The sequence below is a fragment of the Piliocolobus tephrosceles genome, chromosome 21 (assembly GCF_002776525.5).
Source record: "Piliocolobus tephrosceles isolate RC106 chromosome 21, ASM277652v3, whole genome shotgun sequence".
Classification (NCBI taxonomy): Eukaryota; Metazoa; Chordata; class Mammalia; order Primates; family Cercopithecidae; genus Piliocolobus; species Piliocolobus tephrosceles.
In genome coordinates this window covers 22,215,693-22,235,356 of record NC_045454.1, presented here as the reverse complement: position 1 = coordinate 22,235,356, position 19,664 = coordinate 22,215,693, and the positions used below count along the sequence as shown (strand labels likewise).

The window sequence follows — 19,664 nt, the reverse complement described above, 5'->3', positions numbered from 1 at the left end:
CCTGCTCCCACCCCGGGCTCTGAAGCCAGGAAACCCAAGAGGAAATGACTGAGCCCGTCTGGGTCCCCGCCCGCTCGCGCTCCCCTGGCCACACCCTCCGCCTGGACGCAGCAGCCACCGCCGCGTCCCTCTCCCCACTAGGCTGCCGGCTCAGGACCCCCAGCTCCAACGTAAGTGCCTCTCGCGCGCCACCTCCATCCGCCGCCCCTCTGCCCACGGGCCGGGCTCAGGTGGGTAGGGGTTTGACCCCTTCCCCCCCTCTCTGTCCCCCATCCACGCCCACATCTCTCTGCCTCTCTCCTGGGCTACAGTGGGCCGCTCTGCCTCGCTCCTGCCGGCCTGCCTCAGTCTCCCCAGCTGTCTGCCACCCCCCTCGGACCGGTGCCTCTCAGATCTCCCTAGCGCGCCATCCCTGCAAGGCAGCCCCTGACAGCAACTCACTTTTTCCTCTGAGCGCAGGAGGCGTTACTCACTCTTCCTCCTTCCCCTCCTTGCCGACTCCTGGGCTCTGGGCCCCTGGGGGAGGGAAGAGGCCTCCTATCTACTCCTCTGCCCCAGTCCCCTCCTTGCGTCAGTCCTAGTGAGGGATAGGCGCCTGGCGGAAGGCGCAGGGAGGTGCTTCTCTGCTTCAGGAGTGCCTGCCGGCCCTTGCAGCTGCTGGGAGATCCATTTATCTGTTGCTTCTTGTTTTCTTTGGGGACCTGCAGGGGAAGGAAGCAGGGTGACTGTTTGATATCCCCACCTAAGACCCTCCCCTTTCCCCTGAGGCCAGCCGTCTGCCCTGGCAGGGGGTCCTGGAAGCCAGAGGTGTTTGCTCAGGGCAGGGAAGGGGCTGCAGGATCCCCGGGGGCTGCCAGAGGCCGGCCTCGCTGACATCGTGGCTGACCCCAGCATCGCCTGGTCCCACAGATGTCGCCCTTTGGTCGCCTGTGTCTTCTCACCATCGTTGGCCTGATTCTCCCCACCAGAGGTAAGACCCGTCTCTGGCCTCCACCCTGCCCCAGAGGCCCCAGCCAGGCCAGCCCTACATGTGCTGCAGGGTGGGTGGCTGGCGCGTGTGAACGTTCTGTCCCGCCCTGTCACCCTCCTGCTGAGCCGGCACCAGGAAGTGGGGATCCCTATGGCGGGGCGACGTTACACCCTCTTTGGACACCTCAAACCCGGGTGGCTGCTTCCAGTGAGTCTGGCCAGGGCCTGTCCCGCTGAGCATCCTCCAGTTTCACCTCCAAGAAGAACTCACTGAGTTTGATTTGGCGGGGAGATTGGTGTCAGTTTTCTACTCAGCAGCCAGGAAACCTCGGCTCCCAAAAAAGAGGATCACTGGGTCCTGGGGCATTACACAGTTAGACAAAGCTGTTGAGCTGGGGTTGGTCCAACGAGTTGGTGACATCTCAGCCTTGCCTGGAAAGTGTCTCCTGAAAGACAGGAACCGCGGGGGGGTCATTGAGCATCCTTTCTGCATGGCAGGTGTGGTGTGTGGTGTGTGTTAGCTCAGTTAGGCTTTGCCTCTGACAGTCAGTCACACCTGTTGTCATGCCCATTTTACTGATGAGGAAACTGAGGCTCAGCGAAGGGAAGTGTCCTGTGTCAGAGGACAGTGTGTGGGGGAGCCGGGAAAACAACTGTCCTGCCTGCCCCCAGAACCCAGAGTGCACACCCCACTGAAAGCACCCTCACTTCTCTTTCATAAAATGATTTTCATAAACTCATTCAGTCATTTGACAAATATTTATTGAGCACCTACTATGTGCTAGATATTTTGTGTACTGGGGAAACAGCAGTGAATAAAACAAGAGGTCACACTCTAGTGGGGAGAGACAAATTAGTAAGTTATATCATGTGCTAGGAGGTGTTATGTGCTTGCAGAAAAGTACAGGTAATGAGGATTGTTTAAACTGGGTGGTCAGGGAGGGCCTCACTGAGGAGGTGACACTGGGACCAACAAACACTTGGAAGAAATGAGGGAATGAGCCTTGCAGGTGTCTGGGGGCTGAGTGTTGTCTGGTGTGTTTTAAGAATAACAGGCAGGTGGGGTGGTTGGATTGGGATGAGAAGGGGCAGAGTGGGATGAAGAGAGGACAGAGAAGTGATGGGACCAGATGGAGGAGGACTTATGAGCCACATGAGGGCTTTGCTTTTATGTAGAGTGAAGTGCAGCCAGGGCAGGGCTCTGAGCCAGGCAGGCCCTGACCTGACTCAGGTGGTCCCAGGCTCCCTCTGGCTGCAGGTGGGAACAGACTGTGGGGGCAGGGACAGGAGCAGGGAACCCAGGGAGGAGGCTGTTCGGATGTCCAGGCTGGAGGGTACGGAGGCAAGGCCAGGGTGGGGGCAGTGGAGTTATCCAGCACCGACGACATGGTAAGCAGTGTGGGAGACCCTTCCCCTGCTCTGTGTCATTTCACCCTATCTATAGCCCTGTGCAGTAGATTCGATTATTATGCCCGCTTTGCAGATGGAGCAGCTGAGGCTCAGAGAAAGGACTTTACTCGTTCCAGGTCACACAGCAAGAAAGTTGTTGGGGGCAGGATTTGAAACCAGGGTCTGGGCTTACCCTAGCACTGGGCTCACTAGACTAAACTGACTCTCCCACCCCACAGGGATGGGCGGGGAGGGGGCCTAGAAGAAGGAGTCCCAGGCATTGGCATAGCTGAAAACACTTTCAGAATTATGGATTGATACTGTCAAAGCTGAGTGATTCCACCAGCAGACAGGACCCCTAAGGTTTCACGAGGGAGTGGAGGGCGGGGGTGGTGAGAGGAGGGGGACCAGGCTCCCTCCTGACTTCTCATCTTTGATTCCCTAGGACAGACGTTGAAGTATACCACGTCCATTTCTTCAGCAGACCCAACTATCATGGACATTCAGGTCCCTACACCAGCCCCAGGTGAGGAAAGAGGGACATGTCTATCAAGATCCTGTCATTGCAAATAACAACAGCAACAAAAATCCCAAACTGGGACCCAACAAGGGAATTTATGGATTTACGTAACGAAAAAGTCCAGGTACAGACCTTCAGGCATGGCTTGATCTAGGTGCTCAAATGATGCTATCAGGAAGCTCTCTCTACCTCTTGTTTCTGTTTTCTCTGTGTTGTCTTCATTTCCAGGAAGAGTCTCCTCTCATGGGGCCAAGATGATCCCTTGAAGCCTGGGGCTCTCATCCTGTCTGCTGAGAATCCCAGCAGGAGAATTTCCCTTCCCCAGTCCAGCAAATGTCCCAGAACCGAGTTATCTTTGGCCAGGCTCAGGTCGCATCCCTGAGCTGGCCACTGTGGCCACAGGCATAGGAAGCTGATTGGCCAGGCCTGGGTTCCATGCCTAACCTCCACCAGGGCTGGAGTCACACCCACTGAATAAAGGGGACCAAGAGTCAGGGAAGGATGGTCCCTAAAGGAAGTTCTGGGGCTTTTTATCAGAGCAAGGGCATTTGGGAAGCTGAGTTAAACACGTTTTTTTAGGCAGCACTTCTCAGAGTCTTGAGAAAGCTAATTTGCAGCCAGCATCTCGAAGAAGGAGCTGTAGTGTGGCATCTGTGGGACGTAAGGTCCCAAAGAAGAGGACATATTGGTAGCACATTTCAGCAGTTAGCAAATGGCTGGATTAATTAAGCCATTTCTATTACATTAAAATGGAGTTGCTATGGGAATCTCTGGCATCTCCATCCATAGATCTTGTCCACTTCTTTTTCTCTCTCCTGTTCTCTCCCTGACCCCTTGTTTCTGGACTCCAGACGCAGTCTACACAGAACTCCAGCCCACCCCTCCGACCCCAACCAGGCCTGCTGATGGTGAGTAGCACAGGGGCAGGGGGTGGGGACAGGACCAGGGCAAACAGTTTCCCCTCTTCTCTGACACTCTAGGTCTTTGGTTGCCCATTTCAGTCCCTACTCCCAGCTCTGAATGCCCTGGTTCACTTTGGGTGGGGCAGCCAGCCAACTCCATTCAATTCTTTAGAAAGAGAAAAGCACAACACTTTTGAAATTGTGAAATTAGCATGCATATAGAAAAATACAAAACCCATAAATTTACAATGTAATGACTTACTCTAAATTGAATCCGTATGTAACTACCAACCAGGTCAAAGAGCAGAACTTTGCAAACACCCCCAGAAAGTCTGTGTGCCAGTCCTATTTGTTTCTTCCTTTCATCTCTTTTTTCTCTGAGCCCTTTTTTGAATTTTTTGAACAATTTTTGGATGTTTTCTTGGAGTATAATTCAAAAAGTGCTCCTGGCCAGGCACAGTGGATCACGCCTGTAATCCCAGTGCTGTGAGAGGCCAAGGTGGATGGATCACTTGAGCTCAGGAGTTCTAGACCAGCCTGGGCAACACAGTGAGACTCCATCTTTACAGAAAAATACAAAAATTTGCCGAGTACATTGGTGTGCTCCTGTAGTCCCAGCTACTCAAAAGGCTGAGGTGGGAGAATCAGTTGAGCCCAGAGGCAGAGGTTGCAGTGAGCCGAGATCTCGCCATTGCACTCCAGCCTGGGCAACAGAGCGAGACCCTGTCTCAAAAAAAAAAAAAGTGCTCCCCAATTTTTTCAATCGATGTTTAAAGATGCAGTAGTACGTAAACACTTTCTACGTGGAAAGAATAAAATGATTGTAGCAAAACTAAACCCCTTTGTCACCTTCCCTCCCCAATCCTTGTTCTCTCCCTCTGTCTCCGAGAGGTCCCCACCATTAGCATCGGGGTAGGTCCCCAGTGATACCATATCCCATGTTTATCACCTGGAGAAAATGCACTGATTGTGTGCTGTGTTTGTGTGAGCTTAAGGAGATCGGATGATTGTTCTGCAACTTGCTTTGCTTCTTCATGCAGTCGCATGTTTGGAAGTTCTCACATCACCGCATAAAGACTTGTTTTGTTTTCTCTGCCGCCTGGTGTTCCACAAGGCGCCTACGTCACAGCTCATGGAGTCACACACTTCTTGATGCACGTGTTGGCTGTTTCCAGCTTTTTCTGTCTACACCCAGTGCCACAATGAGCAACCTTGTCCCTTCCTCCTTGAGCAAACGCACTTGGAATATGTACTGACTATGTGCTGGTCATAGTTCTAAATATTTTGCGTATGTTAACTCATTCAACTTTCACGCAAACCCTAAGAGGCAGAAATTACCATTGTCCCCATTTTACAGACAAGGAAACAGAGACGCTGAGTAACTGGTTCAAGGTCTCACAGCAAGTCAGGGATGCAGCAGGAATCAAAGTCCAGGAAACTGGCCGCCCAGAGCCTGTGCTTTTATCCCAAAACAGTACAGGGCAAATAACATGAATGCTTAATGTTTTAGAATTTGCCCTCCTGCCGCCCAGGCACGGTGGCTCATGCCTGACATCCCAGCACTTTTGGAGGCTGAGGCGGGTAGATCACTTGAGCCCAGGAATTGGAGACCAGCCTGGGCAACAAAGCAAAACCTATTTTCTACAAAAAGTACAAAATGATTACCTGGGCATGGTGGCATGTGTCTGTAGTCCCAGCTACCTGGGAGGCTAAGGCGGGAGACTCACTTGAGCCCAGGAGTTCAAGGCTGCAGTGAGCTATGATTGCACCACTGCGCTCCAGCTCAGGCTGGAGTGAGACCCTGTCTCAAAAATAAATAAATAAATAAAAGTAAAAATAAAGGTTGCCCTTCCAAGTGGCTGTGCCCACTTCCTCACCCACCAGCAGTGTGCAGGAGAGTGCCCCCATCCCATTCCTACAGTGACACCTGGTATATTGACGTCTTAGGGTTTTGCCAGCCTCTTAGTTTTTTTCTGAGATGAAGTTTTGCTCTTGTTGCCCAGGCGGGAGTGCAATGGGGCAATCTTGGCTCACCGCAACCTCCGCCTCCCGGGTTCAAGCGATTCTCCTCCCTCAGCCTCCCGAGCAGCTGTGATTACAGGCATGAGCCACCATGCCCAGCTAATTTTGTATTTTTAGTAGAGACAGGGTTTCTCCATTTTGGTCAGGCTGGTCTTGAACTCCCGACCTCAGGTAATCTGCCCGCCTCGGCCTCCCAAAGTGCTGGGAATACAGACATGAGCCACCGCGCCTGACCCTAATTCACTCTTTCTTATCCTTCCCTCCTTGCTCTTCTGACCTGAATAGAAACACCACAACCCCAGACCCAGACCCAGACCCAGACCCAGACCCAGCAACCGACAGAAATGGATGGGCCTCTAGTGACAGATCCAGAGACACACAAGAGCACCAAAACAGGTATATAGCATGGGACTGAGAGCAGCAGCCTATGATTTTTATTTAATTCTCTATCTAGGTCAACATTTCCCTCAGTACGTTTCTCGGTGCCCCTGTTTGGGGAATTGTTAACACATTTTAAAAAAAATGTTTTCGGTTTGTGGTCAAAGTTATTTGGGGAACCCTGAGTTAAAGTTAACCATGTTTCTTTATGGCAGGACTTCTGAGAGTCTTGATTAAGCTAATTTGCAGCAAAGGATCCCCAAGGGGCAGCATGCAGTATGCACTGTTTCCCTAACTGGTAGAACTTTCTTGCCATCAGTTCCCCTCGGAGGCTGGTGCTATAAAATATGCCTGTGGATATTTCTTTTTTGTACATCTCCTTAATGTTAGAACAGGAGCTTTTCAGTTGCAAAATATAGAAAATTCACCTTACACACACACACACACACACACACAAGACTGATTGGCTATATAAGCTCTGGAAAGTCCAGAAGTATCCAACTTCAGGCATAGCTGGATCAAGGCACATAAGCACTGTCATGAATGCTTTGTTTCCTCTCTTGGTTCTGTTGTCTTCATTCTTGACTAACTTCTCCCCTCTGGATGGCAGAGATGGTCCCCTAGTTCTAACTTTAGGTCACATACCTGGTGGCTGCAGAACAAAATCTTTCCTATTATTTCTAGCCTGAGGCCTAGAATTGATTCTCATTGGTCCAGCTGGAGTCACATGCTCATGTCTGAACCAATGAGAGCCTGAGAAATGAACTATTCTCATTGGCCAGGCCTGAATCTTGTGCCTCACCCTGGGGCTGGAGAAGAGGCTCAGCCAGCCATGCTTGAACCACACAGACCAACAGTCAGGGAAGAGGGAATTTTCCTCTGGACAAGTGAGTTAGTATTACCAGAAGGTGTAGGAAAGGAGACTGAGCTGAGATAAGGCAACAGATCGCCTCTAATGCCTGTGTGATGATCCTTATTTGAGGGCCAGCCCCCCAACTGGAAAGTATTGTGATGTAGGCCACTCCCAGGCTGAGAGACATGTACAGCTGTGCAGACTGGGCACTAAACAAGACCACATACCACCTCTCAGGCTATGCCATTCCCTTTGTCGGTCTTTATAACTGTTCCAGTTTTCTAGTGATAGCAGTAAAGCATCTCATTCTTTTTTTTTTTTTTTGAGGCGGAGTCTTGCTCTGTCGCCCGGACTGGAGTGCAGTGGCCGGATCTCAGCTCACTGCAAGCTCTGCCTCCCGGGTTTACACCATTCTCCTGCCTCAGCCTCCCGAGTAGCTGAGACTACAGGCGCCCGCCACCTCGCCCAGCTAGTTTTTGTATTTTTAGTAGAGGCGGGGTTTCACCGTGTTAGCCAGGATGGTCTCGATCTCCTGACCTCGTGATCCGCCCGTCTCGGCCTCCCAAAGTGCTGGGATTACAGGCTTGAGCCACCGCGCCCGGCCTAAGCATCTCATTCTTACAGAATCTATTAAAACAATCCTACAACAGATGGAAATAAAGTGCCTTACGGAAGGAAACTTTTCTGTTTTGTACAAAAGTGCACCTGTAGGGGGTGGGGGATAGCAGCTGTGTCCACACTTATCAATTGATAAAGCATTCTCACATCTCTGCATTAATTTACCGAGTCTTTGCTGACCTGAGTTGCTCTATGTATTGGTCCATATTCCTCGATATATGTGACAGAAATTCATCAAGGATAAATGGCTGTCACTGCTGAGCCTCTGGGTTGCTTAGAGGCTGGGCATGAAAGCCCCCAGGCCTCTCTTCCTCCTCTATCTTTGCTTCTCTTCCACCTAGGAAGGAAATGGCTCCTTCCTATTTGAGCGTCCTAGCTCAAAGCTTCCAGGCTTCACCTAGGGTTTTAATCTGCTCAGGTTACCGTAATGAAATACCACAGACTGGATGACTTAAACAGTAGGAATCCATTTCTCCCGGTTCTGGAGATGGGAAGTCCATGATCGAGGTGCCAGCAGTGTTGGTTTCTGGCGAGGGCTCCCCTTGGGTTACAGACAACCATTCTCTTGCTCTGTCTTCACCATGTCCTCTCCATGTGTGGGTGGGCTTGTGAGCTTGAAAGCAAGCTCTCTGGTGTCTTCTTATAAGGGCACTAATCCCATCATTAGGGCCCCACCCTCATGATCCTATCTAACCCTAATTACCTCCCAAAAGCCCTCGCTCCAAATACCATCACATACGGAATTCGGTGGGGCGGATAGAATTCAGTCTATAGTACCTAGCTGTCACTCAGTATCCCTACTTGGGATTTCAAAGGACTCAGGGAAGGTCACATGCTTCCTTTTGTAGCCTGGGTTATAACTGGGGAAGGGAGGGCAATGTCCTCCCACAAAGAAAGGGGGAGCTATTCCAGAAGGAGGAAGGAGTGCTGAGCAAACATTAACAGCAAGGGCTGACTTTTGCTGAGAGCTTATTCATGCTGGGCACTGTGCTAAACTTTTGTATATTCAGTCATTCAATGCTTGTGATCATCCTGTGTGGTGGGAACTGTCATTACTCCCATTTTACAGGAAAGGGAACTGAGGCCCAGAAAGGTTACTCAGCTTGCCTTAGGCAATACAGCCAAGAGTGGCAGAACCAGAATTTGAGTCTAGACTATCTTGCCCCAGGGTGCATGAGCACTGCACACCAGTATGGCTGTCCTTTGCATTCCTGTGGTCTCTGCCGTTGATCTGGCTTATGCCTTCCTCTGGGCAATGCATTCCCTGAATATCTTGTAATCCTTGGCTGCCAGTTCCTATTTAGGGTGTGGGGCACCAAGGTAGTTCCAGGGAACTTGGGTTTCATGAGGGAGCTTCTCTGCCTGCTGGCTTCTTGTTGAGGCCTCAGATGTGGTGTGGTGGCACTTCTCAGTGCTGGGGGAGGCCTTTTCTTGGAGGTACTGTTTTTTTTTTTTTTTTTTTTTTTTTTTTTGGAGGCAGAGTCTTGCACTTTCACCCAGGCTGAAGTGCAGTGGCACGATCTCAGCTCACTGCAAGCTCCTCCTCCCTGGTTCAAGTGATTCTCCTGCCTCAGCCTCCTGAGTAGGTGGGACTACAGGCGCCTGCCACCACACCCGGCTAACTTTTTTTGTATTTTTAGCAGAGACGGGAGTTCACCATGTTAGCCAGGATGGTCTCGATCTCCTGACCTCATGATCCGCCCGCCTCAACCTCCCAAAGTGCTGGGATTACAGGCGTGAGCCACCACACCCAGCCCTTTTTTTTTTTTCGAGAGAAGAATCCTTTGGTATTTTCCGTCCTGGGGGCAGAAATGATATTCAGAATAGTTTTGTTGTTGTTGTTGTTTTTGAGATGGAGTCTTACTCTGTTGCCCAGACTGGAGTGCAGTGGTGAAATCTCGGCTCACTGCAAATTCCCCCTCCCACGTTCAGGCAATTCTCCTGCCAGCCTCCCGAGTGACTGGGATTACAGGTGTGTGCCACCAGTCCCGGCTAATTTTTGTATTTTTAGTAGATATGGGGTTTCACCGTTTTGGCCAGGCTGGTCTTGAACTCCTGGCTTCAGGTGATCTGCCCGCCTCAGTCTCCCAAAGTGCTGGGGTTACAGGCGTGAGCTGCTGCACCTGGACAATATTCAGAATGTTTTAAAAGTGTCTCTAGACTATGTAGCTGGGTCAGAGTGCCTGGCAGGTGTTGCCTTTTAGTTCCTTTATCTCCTGGATTATAGTGTGGGCCAGAAGGTCTTAGGAGAGGTGTCTGGAGTCCCTCAGGGATTGAGGCAGATCAGATAGTCATAACTAGGGGGTGCATGCTTATTTCAGCATTTTAATGCCTGCCATTACTTATTGCCTCTGGTATGGAGTAGGGGGGATGCCTGACCCTGCACACCAGCTGTGTAGATGTGGGAGAGGGATTTCTTCCAGATGCAGACTCTCAGTAATATCCCTTGTTTCTGCCTCCATGGCTCACTCCTGCCCTCCACTGATCTGGCCACTCTCTCAGCTCATCCCACTGAAGACACCACGACACTCTCTGAGAGACCATCCCCAAGCACAGACGTCCAGACAGACCCGCAGACCCTCAAGCCATCTGGTCAGTAATTGCCTCCCCAGACTGGAAGCAGGCTATTTTCTGTTCACTGTGTATTTCCAGCACCTGGAATACAGCCCAGCACAGAATAGTTCTCAGTAAACACGTGATGGGAGAGTAAATGACTTCAATCCTGGCAGAGGGTGGGCACGTGATAAATGTCTGAATAGATAAATGAATGCATAAATTATTGCTGCATACAAACCACCTAAAAACTCAGTGGCTTAAAATGATAACCATTTATTTAGCTCTCATTTCTGCAATTTGGAAATCTAGGGTGTGCTCAGCTGTCTGGTTCTTCTGGTTTCAGCTGGACTTACTCAAGTCTCTGAGGTCAGTTGTGGGTCAGCAGAGAGCTCTGTTTCTAGGGGCAATTTGATTCTTTCCTTGGTGGTCTTATCCTCCACTTCCTGCTCAGTCAACTCCCCAGTGAATGAATAGAAATGATATGCCCATGGGTCACATAGAGAGCCCGTTCATCCATTCATTCAACAGATATTCACTGAGTACCTGTTGTGTGCTAGGCTAGGTTCTAGGGGACAGAAATAGAGTGGTGAACAAGCCAGACAAAATCTCTGCCCTCATGGAACTATTATTCTAGTGGTAAGAGAAACACAACAAGAAATAATCATAATAAGTATGTATCAGTTGATTTTAACTTGCTATCAAGAAAAATAAAGTAGGGTTAGAGAGTGACTGGGGAGTACAGGTTGAATATTCTTTATCCAAAATGCTTTGGACCAGGAGTCTTTCAGATTTCGGGTTTTAGAATATTTGCATTATACTTACCAGTTCAGCATTCCTGACCCAAAAATCTGAAGTCCAAAATGTTCCAATGGGCACTTCCTTTCGGTGCCATGTCAGACTGTTACCAGAAAGGGGTCCCAATCCAGACCCCAAGAGAAGGCTCTTGGGTCTTGCACCAAAAAAGAATTCAGAGTGAGTCCATAGAGTTTATTAAGAAAGTAAAGGAATAAAGAATGGCTACTCCATTGACAGAGCAGCCTATTTTTATGGTTGTTTCTTGATTATATGCTAAATAAGGGATGGATTCATGAGTTTTCTGGGAAAGGGGTGGGCAATTCCTGGAACTGAGGGTTCCTCCCCTTTTTATACTGTATAGGGTAACTTTCTGACATTGCATGGCATTTGTAAACTGTCATGGTGCTGGTATTTGAGTGTCTTTTAGCATGCCAATGTATTATAACTAACGTATAATGAACTGTGAGGATGACCAGAGGGCACTCTCATTGCCATCTTGGTTTTGGTGGATTTTAACTGGCTTCTTTACTGCAACCTGTTTTATCAGCAAGGCCTTTATGACCTGTACCTTGTGCCGACCTCCTGTCTCATCCTATGACTACCAATGTCTAACCTCTGGGGAATACAACCCAGTAGATCTCAGCCTTATTTTACCCTATTCGAGATGGAGTTGCTTTGGTTCAAACACCTCTGACGTGACATCAAAAAGTGTCAGATTTGGGAACATTTTGGATTTTGGATTTGGGCATTAGAGATAGTCAACCTGTATTTCACATACAAAACCAGGGAGGGCCCCACTGGGAAGGGAGTGAAGGAGGGAGTCATGTGGATGTCTAGGGAAAGTGTGTTCCAGACAGAGGAAACAGCCAGTGCAAAGGCCCTGAGGTGAGAAGGTGCCTGCACGTTCAACAGCAGGGAGGCTGGTAGGACTGGAGTGCAGGGAGTGAGGGGAATGGGGAGGAAATGAGATTAGAGGAATAATGGGAACCAGATTGTGTGCCATGGTGAGGATTTTGGTTTTTGTTCTAAGGGTACCCAGGTGCCCCCCTTTCCTGACTTTGCCATTCACATATTCACTTCACAAACCTTTGCTGAACCCTGACTTGCTCTTTGTCTGCCTCTCCAGGTTTTCATGAGGATGACCCCTTCTTCTATGGTAAGTTATCCACAGGAAGATGTGGGGGAAGGAAAGGTGAAGGCCCCTCTGACTCTACCCCTCATTTTTCTCTCTGCAGATGAACACACCCTCCGGAAACGGGGGCTGTTGGTCGCGGCTGTGCTGTTCATCACAGGCATCATCATCCTCACCAGTGAGAACTGGAGTTGGGTGGGAAGGGCACCAAGACCAGGAGGGGGCTTATGACTGAGGGCTGGGTTCTCAAAGGTCCCTGGGCAATTTTGTTTTAAATGAGGTATCTATTAGCTGCATATCCATACAAACCACCACAGAATTCAGTGGTTTAAAATAATGACCATTTATTGAGCTCTCAAGACCACAGTTTGGAAATGTAGGCTGGGCTCAGCTGGATGATTCTTCTAGTCTCAACTGGATTTACTCTCCCATCTGAGTGCGGTTGTGGGTCAGCAGGAAACTCTGTTTCTGGGGCACCTTGGCTCCTTGCCTCATCATTTTATCCTTCACTAAGCTAGCTTGGGCTTGTTCGCATGGTGGTGGCAGGGGTCTAAGAGAGAGTAAATGCATGTAGGCTCAGAACTGGCCATTATCACTTCTGCCTCATTCCATAGGTCAAAGCAAGTCGCAAGGCTGGGCTTCACTCAAGGAAATAGACTCCACCTCTTGATGGGAAGACAGGCAAAGTCACATGGCAAAGGACATGGATACTGACAGGGAGAGGTAGAGACTAAGGGCCGTTTGGCAGTCAGCATACCACCCCAGCAGTCACAAGCTCACTGCACCCAGGCCCGGCACGGGACAAGGGTTAAACAAGGCTGTGTTGGGAGGAGATACCTGAGGATTAAATGCCTCATGGAACAACCTCACCCACTCAATCCAGCAAGAATAGAGGCTTGGAGCAGCCAGAGTAACTACTCTTTTAAGAGCTTAATGTTTCTGTAAAATCTTTTGGTACTCAAATGTTGACAGCTGTGTTGATCAGATTCATGGCAGGTGGCAGAAGGACCTGCAAAGGGTTAACTGGAGAACGTTTAATAGAGTGGTATCTCCGAGGTACAGTCAGGGTAATGAGATGGTGCAGTGCCCTAGGACCAGCAAGGATGGAGACCTGTTTATCCCCCAGCCTGAGGGACGAGAGGAGATACTGGCTTTGCAGGAGGCCTGGTGAGAGATGGAACTGGGGGTGGGGCTGCTGGCAGGAGCTGTGGCCTCAGAAAGAGGGTTCCAGCCACTGCCTCACTTGTGACCAAACCAGGAGGGAGCAGGGAGGGTAAGGATCAGATACCTAAACCTCCCTCTCCTCCCACCCCACTGTCTCCTGCCAGTGTTTAACTAGAGGGCAAGGGGCCCAGGGCCCAACGCAGGGACAGGAAGGTGTAGGGAAAGGCAGAATAACATGCAGAGAAACTAATTTTTAAAAAAGGTTTTCAAAATGTTGTGGGTGAAATAAAACACAAGCTGTCAGTTAATCTGTATAACCAATGCCAAGTTTCATTACCTCTCTTGTCCAACTTCCTTATTAAGAAAATGAGCATAGTCACATCTTTTTTTGCCTTAAGGGGAGAGGCAGAATTCTAACAATCATAAAACATGATTCCTGATATATACAGAATCCCCACTGCCTGTAACACCCTGAGAGTCAAGCACTCTTGCCTCGTTCATGCAACATGTGTGTGTTGATCCTGACTTTGCACCAGGCCCTATTCTCACCCCAGTGGTGAAGTTAAGGCTCAGAGAGTTAAGGAGTTTGCCTAAGGTCACGCAGCACATAAGAGTCAGTGAATTCATTTGCTGGCGGGTCACGGCTCACTCCTGTAATCCCAGTACTTTGGGAGGCCAAGGTGGGAGGATGGCTTGAGCCCAGGGGTTCAAGACCAGCCTGGGCAAAATGGCAAGATCCTGTCTCTACACAAATAATTAAAAAAAAAAAAAAAAGAATCAGTGAAGGATTGGACCCAGGTTTGTGTGAGAGCAGAGCCTGAACGTTAGCTCTGGGGCCATGTATTTTTCCAACAGCAAATACTTGTGGGCACCTCGTGTGTGCCAAACCTATGCTGGGTGATGCTGGGGGCATGGTGGTGACAAGCAGCCCTGGTCCCTGTCCTCAGGAACTCACATCTGGTCAGGAGAAGATGATAAGCAAATAAATGCGTGAATGAGTGGATACAGAGAAAGATACTTGCCAAATAAAGCAGAGTGACAGGGAAGAGAGGGGTGGGGAGAAAAGCCCTCCCTGGAGTGGTGAAATTGGAACTGACACCTGATGATGAGAAGATGAATCACCAGGTAGAGAGGGCAGCAAGTGCCAAGTCCTGGAGGCAGGAATGAGCTGCGCCCATTGCTATAGCAGCAGAGGAAGCAAAGTAGCCAGGACAGGATAGGCTGCGGGAGAGTAGAAGAAGACGAGGCCAGAGAGCTGAGGGGCTGGAGGAGGCAAGGGTGGCAGATGTTTTCTAAAGTACCCTTGGCTTCTAAGGTCCCCCCTCCCTCACTCTGGACCAGCCACAGATGAGTCTCTGGAGCCCATCTGTGTCCTCCTACCTCAAGGCCTTTGCGCTGCTGTTCCCTCTGCCTGTAACACCTTTCCTCCAGGTGTCTCCCTTACCTGCTTCAGACCTTTGCTCAAATGTCACCTCCTTGGCGGGCCGCAGTGGTTCACGTATGTAATCCCAGCACTTTGGGAGGCCAAGGCAGGTGGATCCCTTGAGGCCAGGAGTTCAAGACCAGCTTGGCCAACATGGTGAAACCCTGTCTCTACTAAAAATACAAAAATTAGCTGGGCGTGGTGGCATGTGCCTGTCATCTCAGCTACTCGGGAGGCTGAGGCAGGAGAATCACTTGAACCCAGGAGGTGGAGGTTGCAGTGAGCCGAGATTGCACCACTGCATTCCAGCCTGGGCGACACAGCAAGACTCTGTCTCAAAAAAAAAAAAAAAAAAAAAAAGTCGCCTCTTCATTGAAGCCCCAGTAGCCATCCCCGTGAGAATGAGCCCAGCTCCTGGGCCTCCATGCCTCCTTCCTGGCCTTATTTCCCATCATAGGACTTAACACCATCCCACGTAGTGCCTTCATACATTTGACTTTGTTATTTTTCTTCTTGTTGGTCTTTCCCCATAGAAAGACAAATCTGCCAGGGCAGGGATTTTTTTCTTTATCCTCAACTGTGTTCTTAGTGCCTGAATGAATGAATAAGTGACATACAAAATAATGGGAGTTTCCAAACGGCTTATCTGTGAGCCTGTGTGGGAAGCACCTCTCGCAGGGCTTCTCGGTGCGTTTCTCCATCATTTGTTTATGAAGCTGCCTTTGAGCTTCCGGAGGGGCAGGGTTGATCAACCTGGTTCCCCAGCTCCAGAACACACAATAAGAATCAATATCGCTCTAGCTCATGACTGAACCATTTCCTTCACCCACAGGTGGCAAATGCAGACAGCTGTCCGGGTTATGCCGGAATTATTGCAGGTGAGTCCATCAGAAACAGGAACCGACAACCCGCTGAGCACCCCAAGACCAAGCCCCCTGCCAGCTCACCGTGCCCAGCCTCCTGCATCCCCTCGAAGAGCCTGGCCAGAGAGGGAAGGCACAGACGATGAAGCTGGAGCCAGGGCTGCCGGTCCGAGTCTCCTACCTCCCCCAAACCTACCCATCCCTGAAGGCTGCCTGGCGCCTTGGGGACTGCCCCTCAAGTTATCTCCTCTGTTCAGACAAAAAGTAAAGCACTGTGGTCCTTTCCCCAGGATCTCTGATCATTTGGGACAGGGGAGTGGAAAGAGGAGGCAGGGGCTGCCTCGGGGCCCTCAAGGAATAAAACAAAGGCTGGACGTGGTGGCCCACACCTATAACCCCAGCCCTTTGGGAGGCTGAGGTGGGAGGATCACTTGAGGCCAGTAGTTCAAGACCAGTCTGGGCAACATAGTGAGACCTTGTCTCTACAAAAAATAAAAATATTAACTGGGCCTGGTGGTGCTTGTCTAGAGTCCCAGCTACTCAGGAGGCTAAGGCAGGAGAACTGCTTGAGCCCAGGAGGTCGAGATTTTAGTGAGCTGTGATTGCACCACTATATTCCAGCCTGGGTGACACAGTGAGATCCTGTTTCTAAAAAAGAAAAATAAAAAAAGCCAAGGCAGGGAATAAAGTGAAGGAAGCCAGTCTAGTGTGTAGCAGACAGGATGGTGGTAGGTGGGTATAGGTGACTCTGTGTGTTGGGTGACTCTGGCCAGAGAGAGAGCCAAGGCTGGCTTCTGCCTGCAGGCAGTTTGAGAACACTGGTATGGTCCCCACAGGGGAGCAGGTACCCGGTGTCAGCTCACCCCTAACATTTTTAAGGGTTTGGAGGTCCCAGATCGCAGGGATCCCCTCTCCTTCCTACTTCTAGTCCCTTCCCACACTGGGAGGGGCCTTGCATACATGAGTGTGGATGCCACAGCCTGCACCTCCAAGTTCCATCCACAGCCCCCAGTACACATATGGCCACCATCTGGGCCACTTCTTGGCTTAGGAATTTGTCCACCAAGAAGGCCTTGCAGGCCCCAGCCTGGGCTCTGAGCAATTTGAGAGAGGAATTCAGGGGTCCTAGGGATCTAGAACTTGGTCAAGAAGAGCATAGATGCTGGTGGGCACTTCCTAAAGGCCTTTGGCTCCACCAGGTTACGTCACAGCAGGGCCCCTGAAGTGCAGGACTTAGACCAGAGCTCTACCCAGGCTTAAGGGTCATGCCAAAGTCAAGAGACAAGGTCCTGGTCACAGGGCTTGCATAACCATGTTTCACAAACTTCAGGTCACAACCCATTCATGGGTTACTAAATCAGTTTAGTGGGCTCTGAGTAGCATAAGAAAAAAGAGAGAAAGAAAGAATAATTTTAAAAAGACATTAGTACATCACTAATAACAAGTGTATGATTGTATATATATAGTATACATAGCATGTCATAAACATCGTATGTAATATATAATGTATAGAATATGACAATTATAATTATAATGACATATATAGTTATTAATACATCACTATAAATGTTATTACTGCATCACTAATCTCTAAGACTGTATATATAATATGTAGCATGTTATATACATTATATATGTATACATATATATGTTATAATATGTATATTATGCACATACATGGGGATACTAAAATTATTTCATTATTTGCACCTACCACCTAAAGCAGAACAGATGTCTAACTGATCAGGAGGGGATGTCATCTAGATATGAGTATACATTTATGTATATAATGGATTATGTCTTTTTTCGTTGTTTTTTTTGAGATGGAGTCTCACTCTCTCAAGCTGGAGCTCAGTGGAGCGATCTCAGTTCACTGCAACCTCCGCTTCCCAGGTTCAAGTGATTCTCCTGCCTCAACTTCCCAAGCAGCTGAGATCACAGATGCCCACCATCACGCCTGGCTAATTTTTGTATTTTTAGTAGAGATGGGGTTTCGCCATGTTGGCCAGGCTGCTCTTGAACTCCTGACTTCAGGTGATCTGCCCACCTCGGCCTCCCAAATTGCTGGGATTACAGGCATGAGCTACCTTGCCCAGCCTGAGTATGTCTATTAAATTGAATCATTTGAAAATGGCAATATTCAAATGTGTTTGACCTATAAAACTAGCAATGTCATATGGCTCACCCTAACAGTATACATGATAGTGTGCTATGAAATGCATTTCATACTGCAGGTTGCTTTTTGAAAACGTTGAGAAGCACTGGGGAGTGGGGGACGTAGGTTGTGGTAGGGAAGATAAATTTCTGCTTAGAACAGGAAATGCTGACAGCTATGTTTGCCTGCTGGCAGGGTGGTGCTGGTGTGTGCAAGATGTTTCTAGGACAATAGTTCTCAAACTTCAACATCACATACTCCCAACTTCTGACATGTTTTCATCTCATCTGTACTATTATTCTCTCTTTTGAAAGATCAACTCCCTTTTTAGCTTAAACATATTTATTTTAAAACCTGCAATCATATATGGAAAATCAGTACTGCTTAATGTAGATAGTAGATAGCTATAAAGATAAATCCAAGGCCAGGCGCAGGGGCTCACACCTGTAATCTCAGCACTTTGGGAGGCCGAGGCAGGTAGATCACTTGAAGTCAGGAGTTCAAGACCAACCTGGCCAACATGGTGAAACCCCGTCTCTACCATATAAAAATACAAAAATTAACTGGGTGTGGTGGCGCACGCCTGTAGTCCCAGCTACCCAGGAGGCTGAAGCACAAAAATTGCTTGAACCCAGGAGGCAGAGGCTGCAGTTAGCTGAGATCGTGTCACTGCACTCCAGCCTGGGTGACGGAGTTTGACTCTGTCAAATAAATAAATAAATACACTCAGTGAAAAGAAATGAAGATGTTATGTTGCATTCTAGCTGGGTCTGGAGTTTTTTGCAGAGGGCTCTGAACCAGAGGCCTGGGTCTGTGGTGTTGGAGGGAGACCCTCAAATATCAGGGAGGTGATCCTCACGCTGCTGCCCAAAGAAACTGCAGGGTTGGGGAGGCCCAGGAGAACTCTCACTTCTGACACCAGCTGCAGGTTTGAGGGTTCCCAAGGGTTTGACAATTCACTACAGGGACTCACGGAACTCACTGAATGCTCTCAGACTCACAGTTATGGGTTATTATAGTGAAAGGAAACAGAGAAAGCCAGCCGAGGACAGAGACACGTGAGGAAGTCCAGGAATGTCCCAAGTGCAAAGCTTCCAGCTGTCTCCTCCCAGCACTGTCTTCTGTGGGTACCCATGTGGGACAGCACACGCAGAGTGTTGCCAATCAGGAAAACCCACTCGAGCCTTGGCGTCCAGGGTTTTTACTGGGGTTCAGTCACATAGACCTAATTGACCACATGTGTGACCGACATTAGTTTCCAGCCCCTCCAGGGGTGGAGCTGATACTGTGTGGCCCACAGCCCCCACCGGAAATCACACTGTTAGAAATGATCTGGTGTGTCCCTAGGTCCTTATGTAAATAGAGACACTCTTATCAGGCAGAATATTCCAGGGGCTTAGAGATTATCTTCCAACAGCAAGGCCAAAAGTCAGCCCTTTCTTTGGGGTAAAATTAATTTCTTACTATAGAGACTTTCTCCCTCATCTCATTTGATGGATTAAGAGATATTCAAGGCCGGGGGCAGCGGCTCATGCCTGTAATCCCAGCACTTTGGGAGGTTGAGGCAGGCAGATCACCTGAGGTCAGGAGTTCGAGACCAGCCAGGCCAACATGGCAAAACTCCATCTCTATTAAAATACAAAAATTAGCCAGGCGTGGTGGTGGGCACCTGTAGTCCCAGGTACTCAGGAGGCTGAGGCAGGAGAATCGCTTGAGTCTGGGAGGCGGAGGTCTCAGTGAGCTGAGATTGTGCCACTACACTCCAGCCTGGGCAACAGAGAGACTGTATTTTGAAAGAGAGAGAGAGAGAGAGAAAGAAAAAGAAAGAAAGAGAAAGAGAGAAAGAGAGGAAGAGAGAAAGAAAAAAAGAAAAGAAGAAAAGAAAGAAAGAAAGAAAGAAAGAAAGAAAGAAAGAAAGAAAGAAA

General features: G+C 49.2%; 2 protein-coding genes across 9 annotated transcripts in view; one reads left to right on the top strand and one right to left on the bottom strand.

The window, feature by feature from the left end:
- LGI4 (leucine rich repeat LGI family member 4) overlaps positions 1–1,045 on the bottom strand; it is a 31,371-nt gene extending 30,326 nt beyond the window's left edge. For both annotated transcript variants that reach the window (XM_031934921.1, XM_031934922.1), the window contains exon 1: positions 442–1,045. The gene's annotated coding sequence lies outside the window, so the exon portion shown is untranslated. The remainder of the gene's footprint in view (positions 1–441) is intronic.
- On the top strand, positions 29–15,869 carry FXYD5 (FXYD domain containing ion transport regulator 5). 7 transcript variants are annotated; one of them, XM_023196904.1, is made up of 9 exons: positions 33–170; positions 910–970; positions 2,804–2,884; positions 3,730–3,786; positions 6,088–6,198; positions 10,154–10,243; positions 12,129–12,158; positions 12,238–12,312; positions 15,554–15,869. In XM_023196904.1, the coding sequence occupies exons 1-9, from the start codon at positions 45–47 to the stop codon at positions 15,601–15,603; spliced, it is 681 nt and encodes a 226-aa protein (XP_023052672.1). In that variant the 5' UTR covers positions 33–44; the 3' UTR covers positions 15,604–15,869. The 7 variants fall into 7 exon arrangements, with proteins under 7 accessions (XP_023052674.1, XP_023052671.1, XP_023052672.1 ...); XM_023196902.2 differs by having other exon boundaries at positions 85–230; XM_023196906.2 differs by lacking the exon at positions 6,088–6,198 and having other exon boundaries at positions 29–170.
- Positions 15,870–19,664: the final 3,795 nt, after the last annotated feature.

Excerpts from the sequence above, each read along its gene's own strand:
- FXYD5 (XM_023196903.1), top strand. The coding sequence starts at position 45 with ATGACTGAGCCCGTCTGGGTCCCCGCCCGCTCGCGCTCCCCTGGCCAC. Across the intron at positions 2,885-3,729 it reads GGTCCCTACACCAGCCCCAG|ACGCAGTCTACACAGAACTC; the intron begins GTGAGGAAAGAG and ends TCTGGACTCCAG. Across the intron at positions 6,199-10,153 it reads ACACAAGAGCACCAAAACAG|CTCATCCCACTGAAGACACC; the intron begins GTATATAGCATG and ends CCACTCTCTCAG.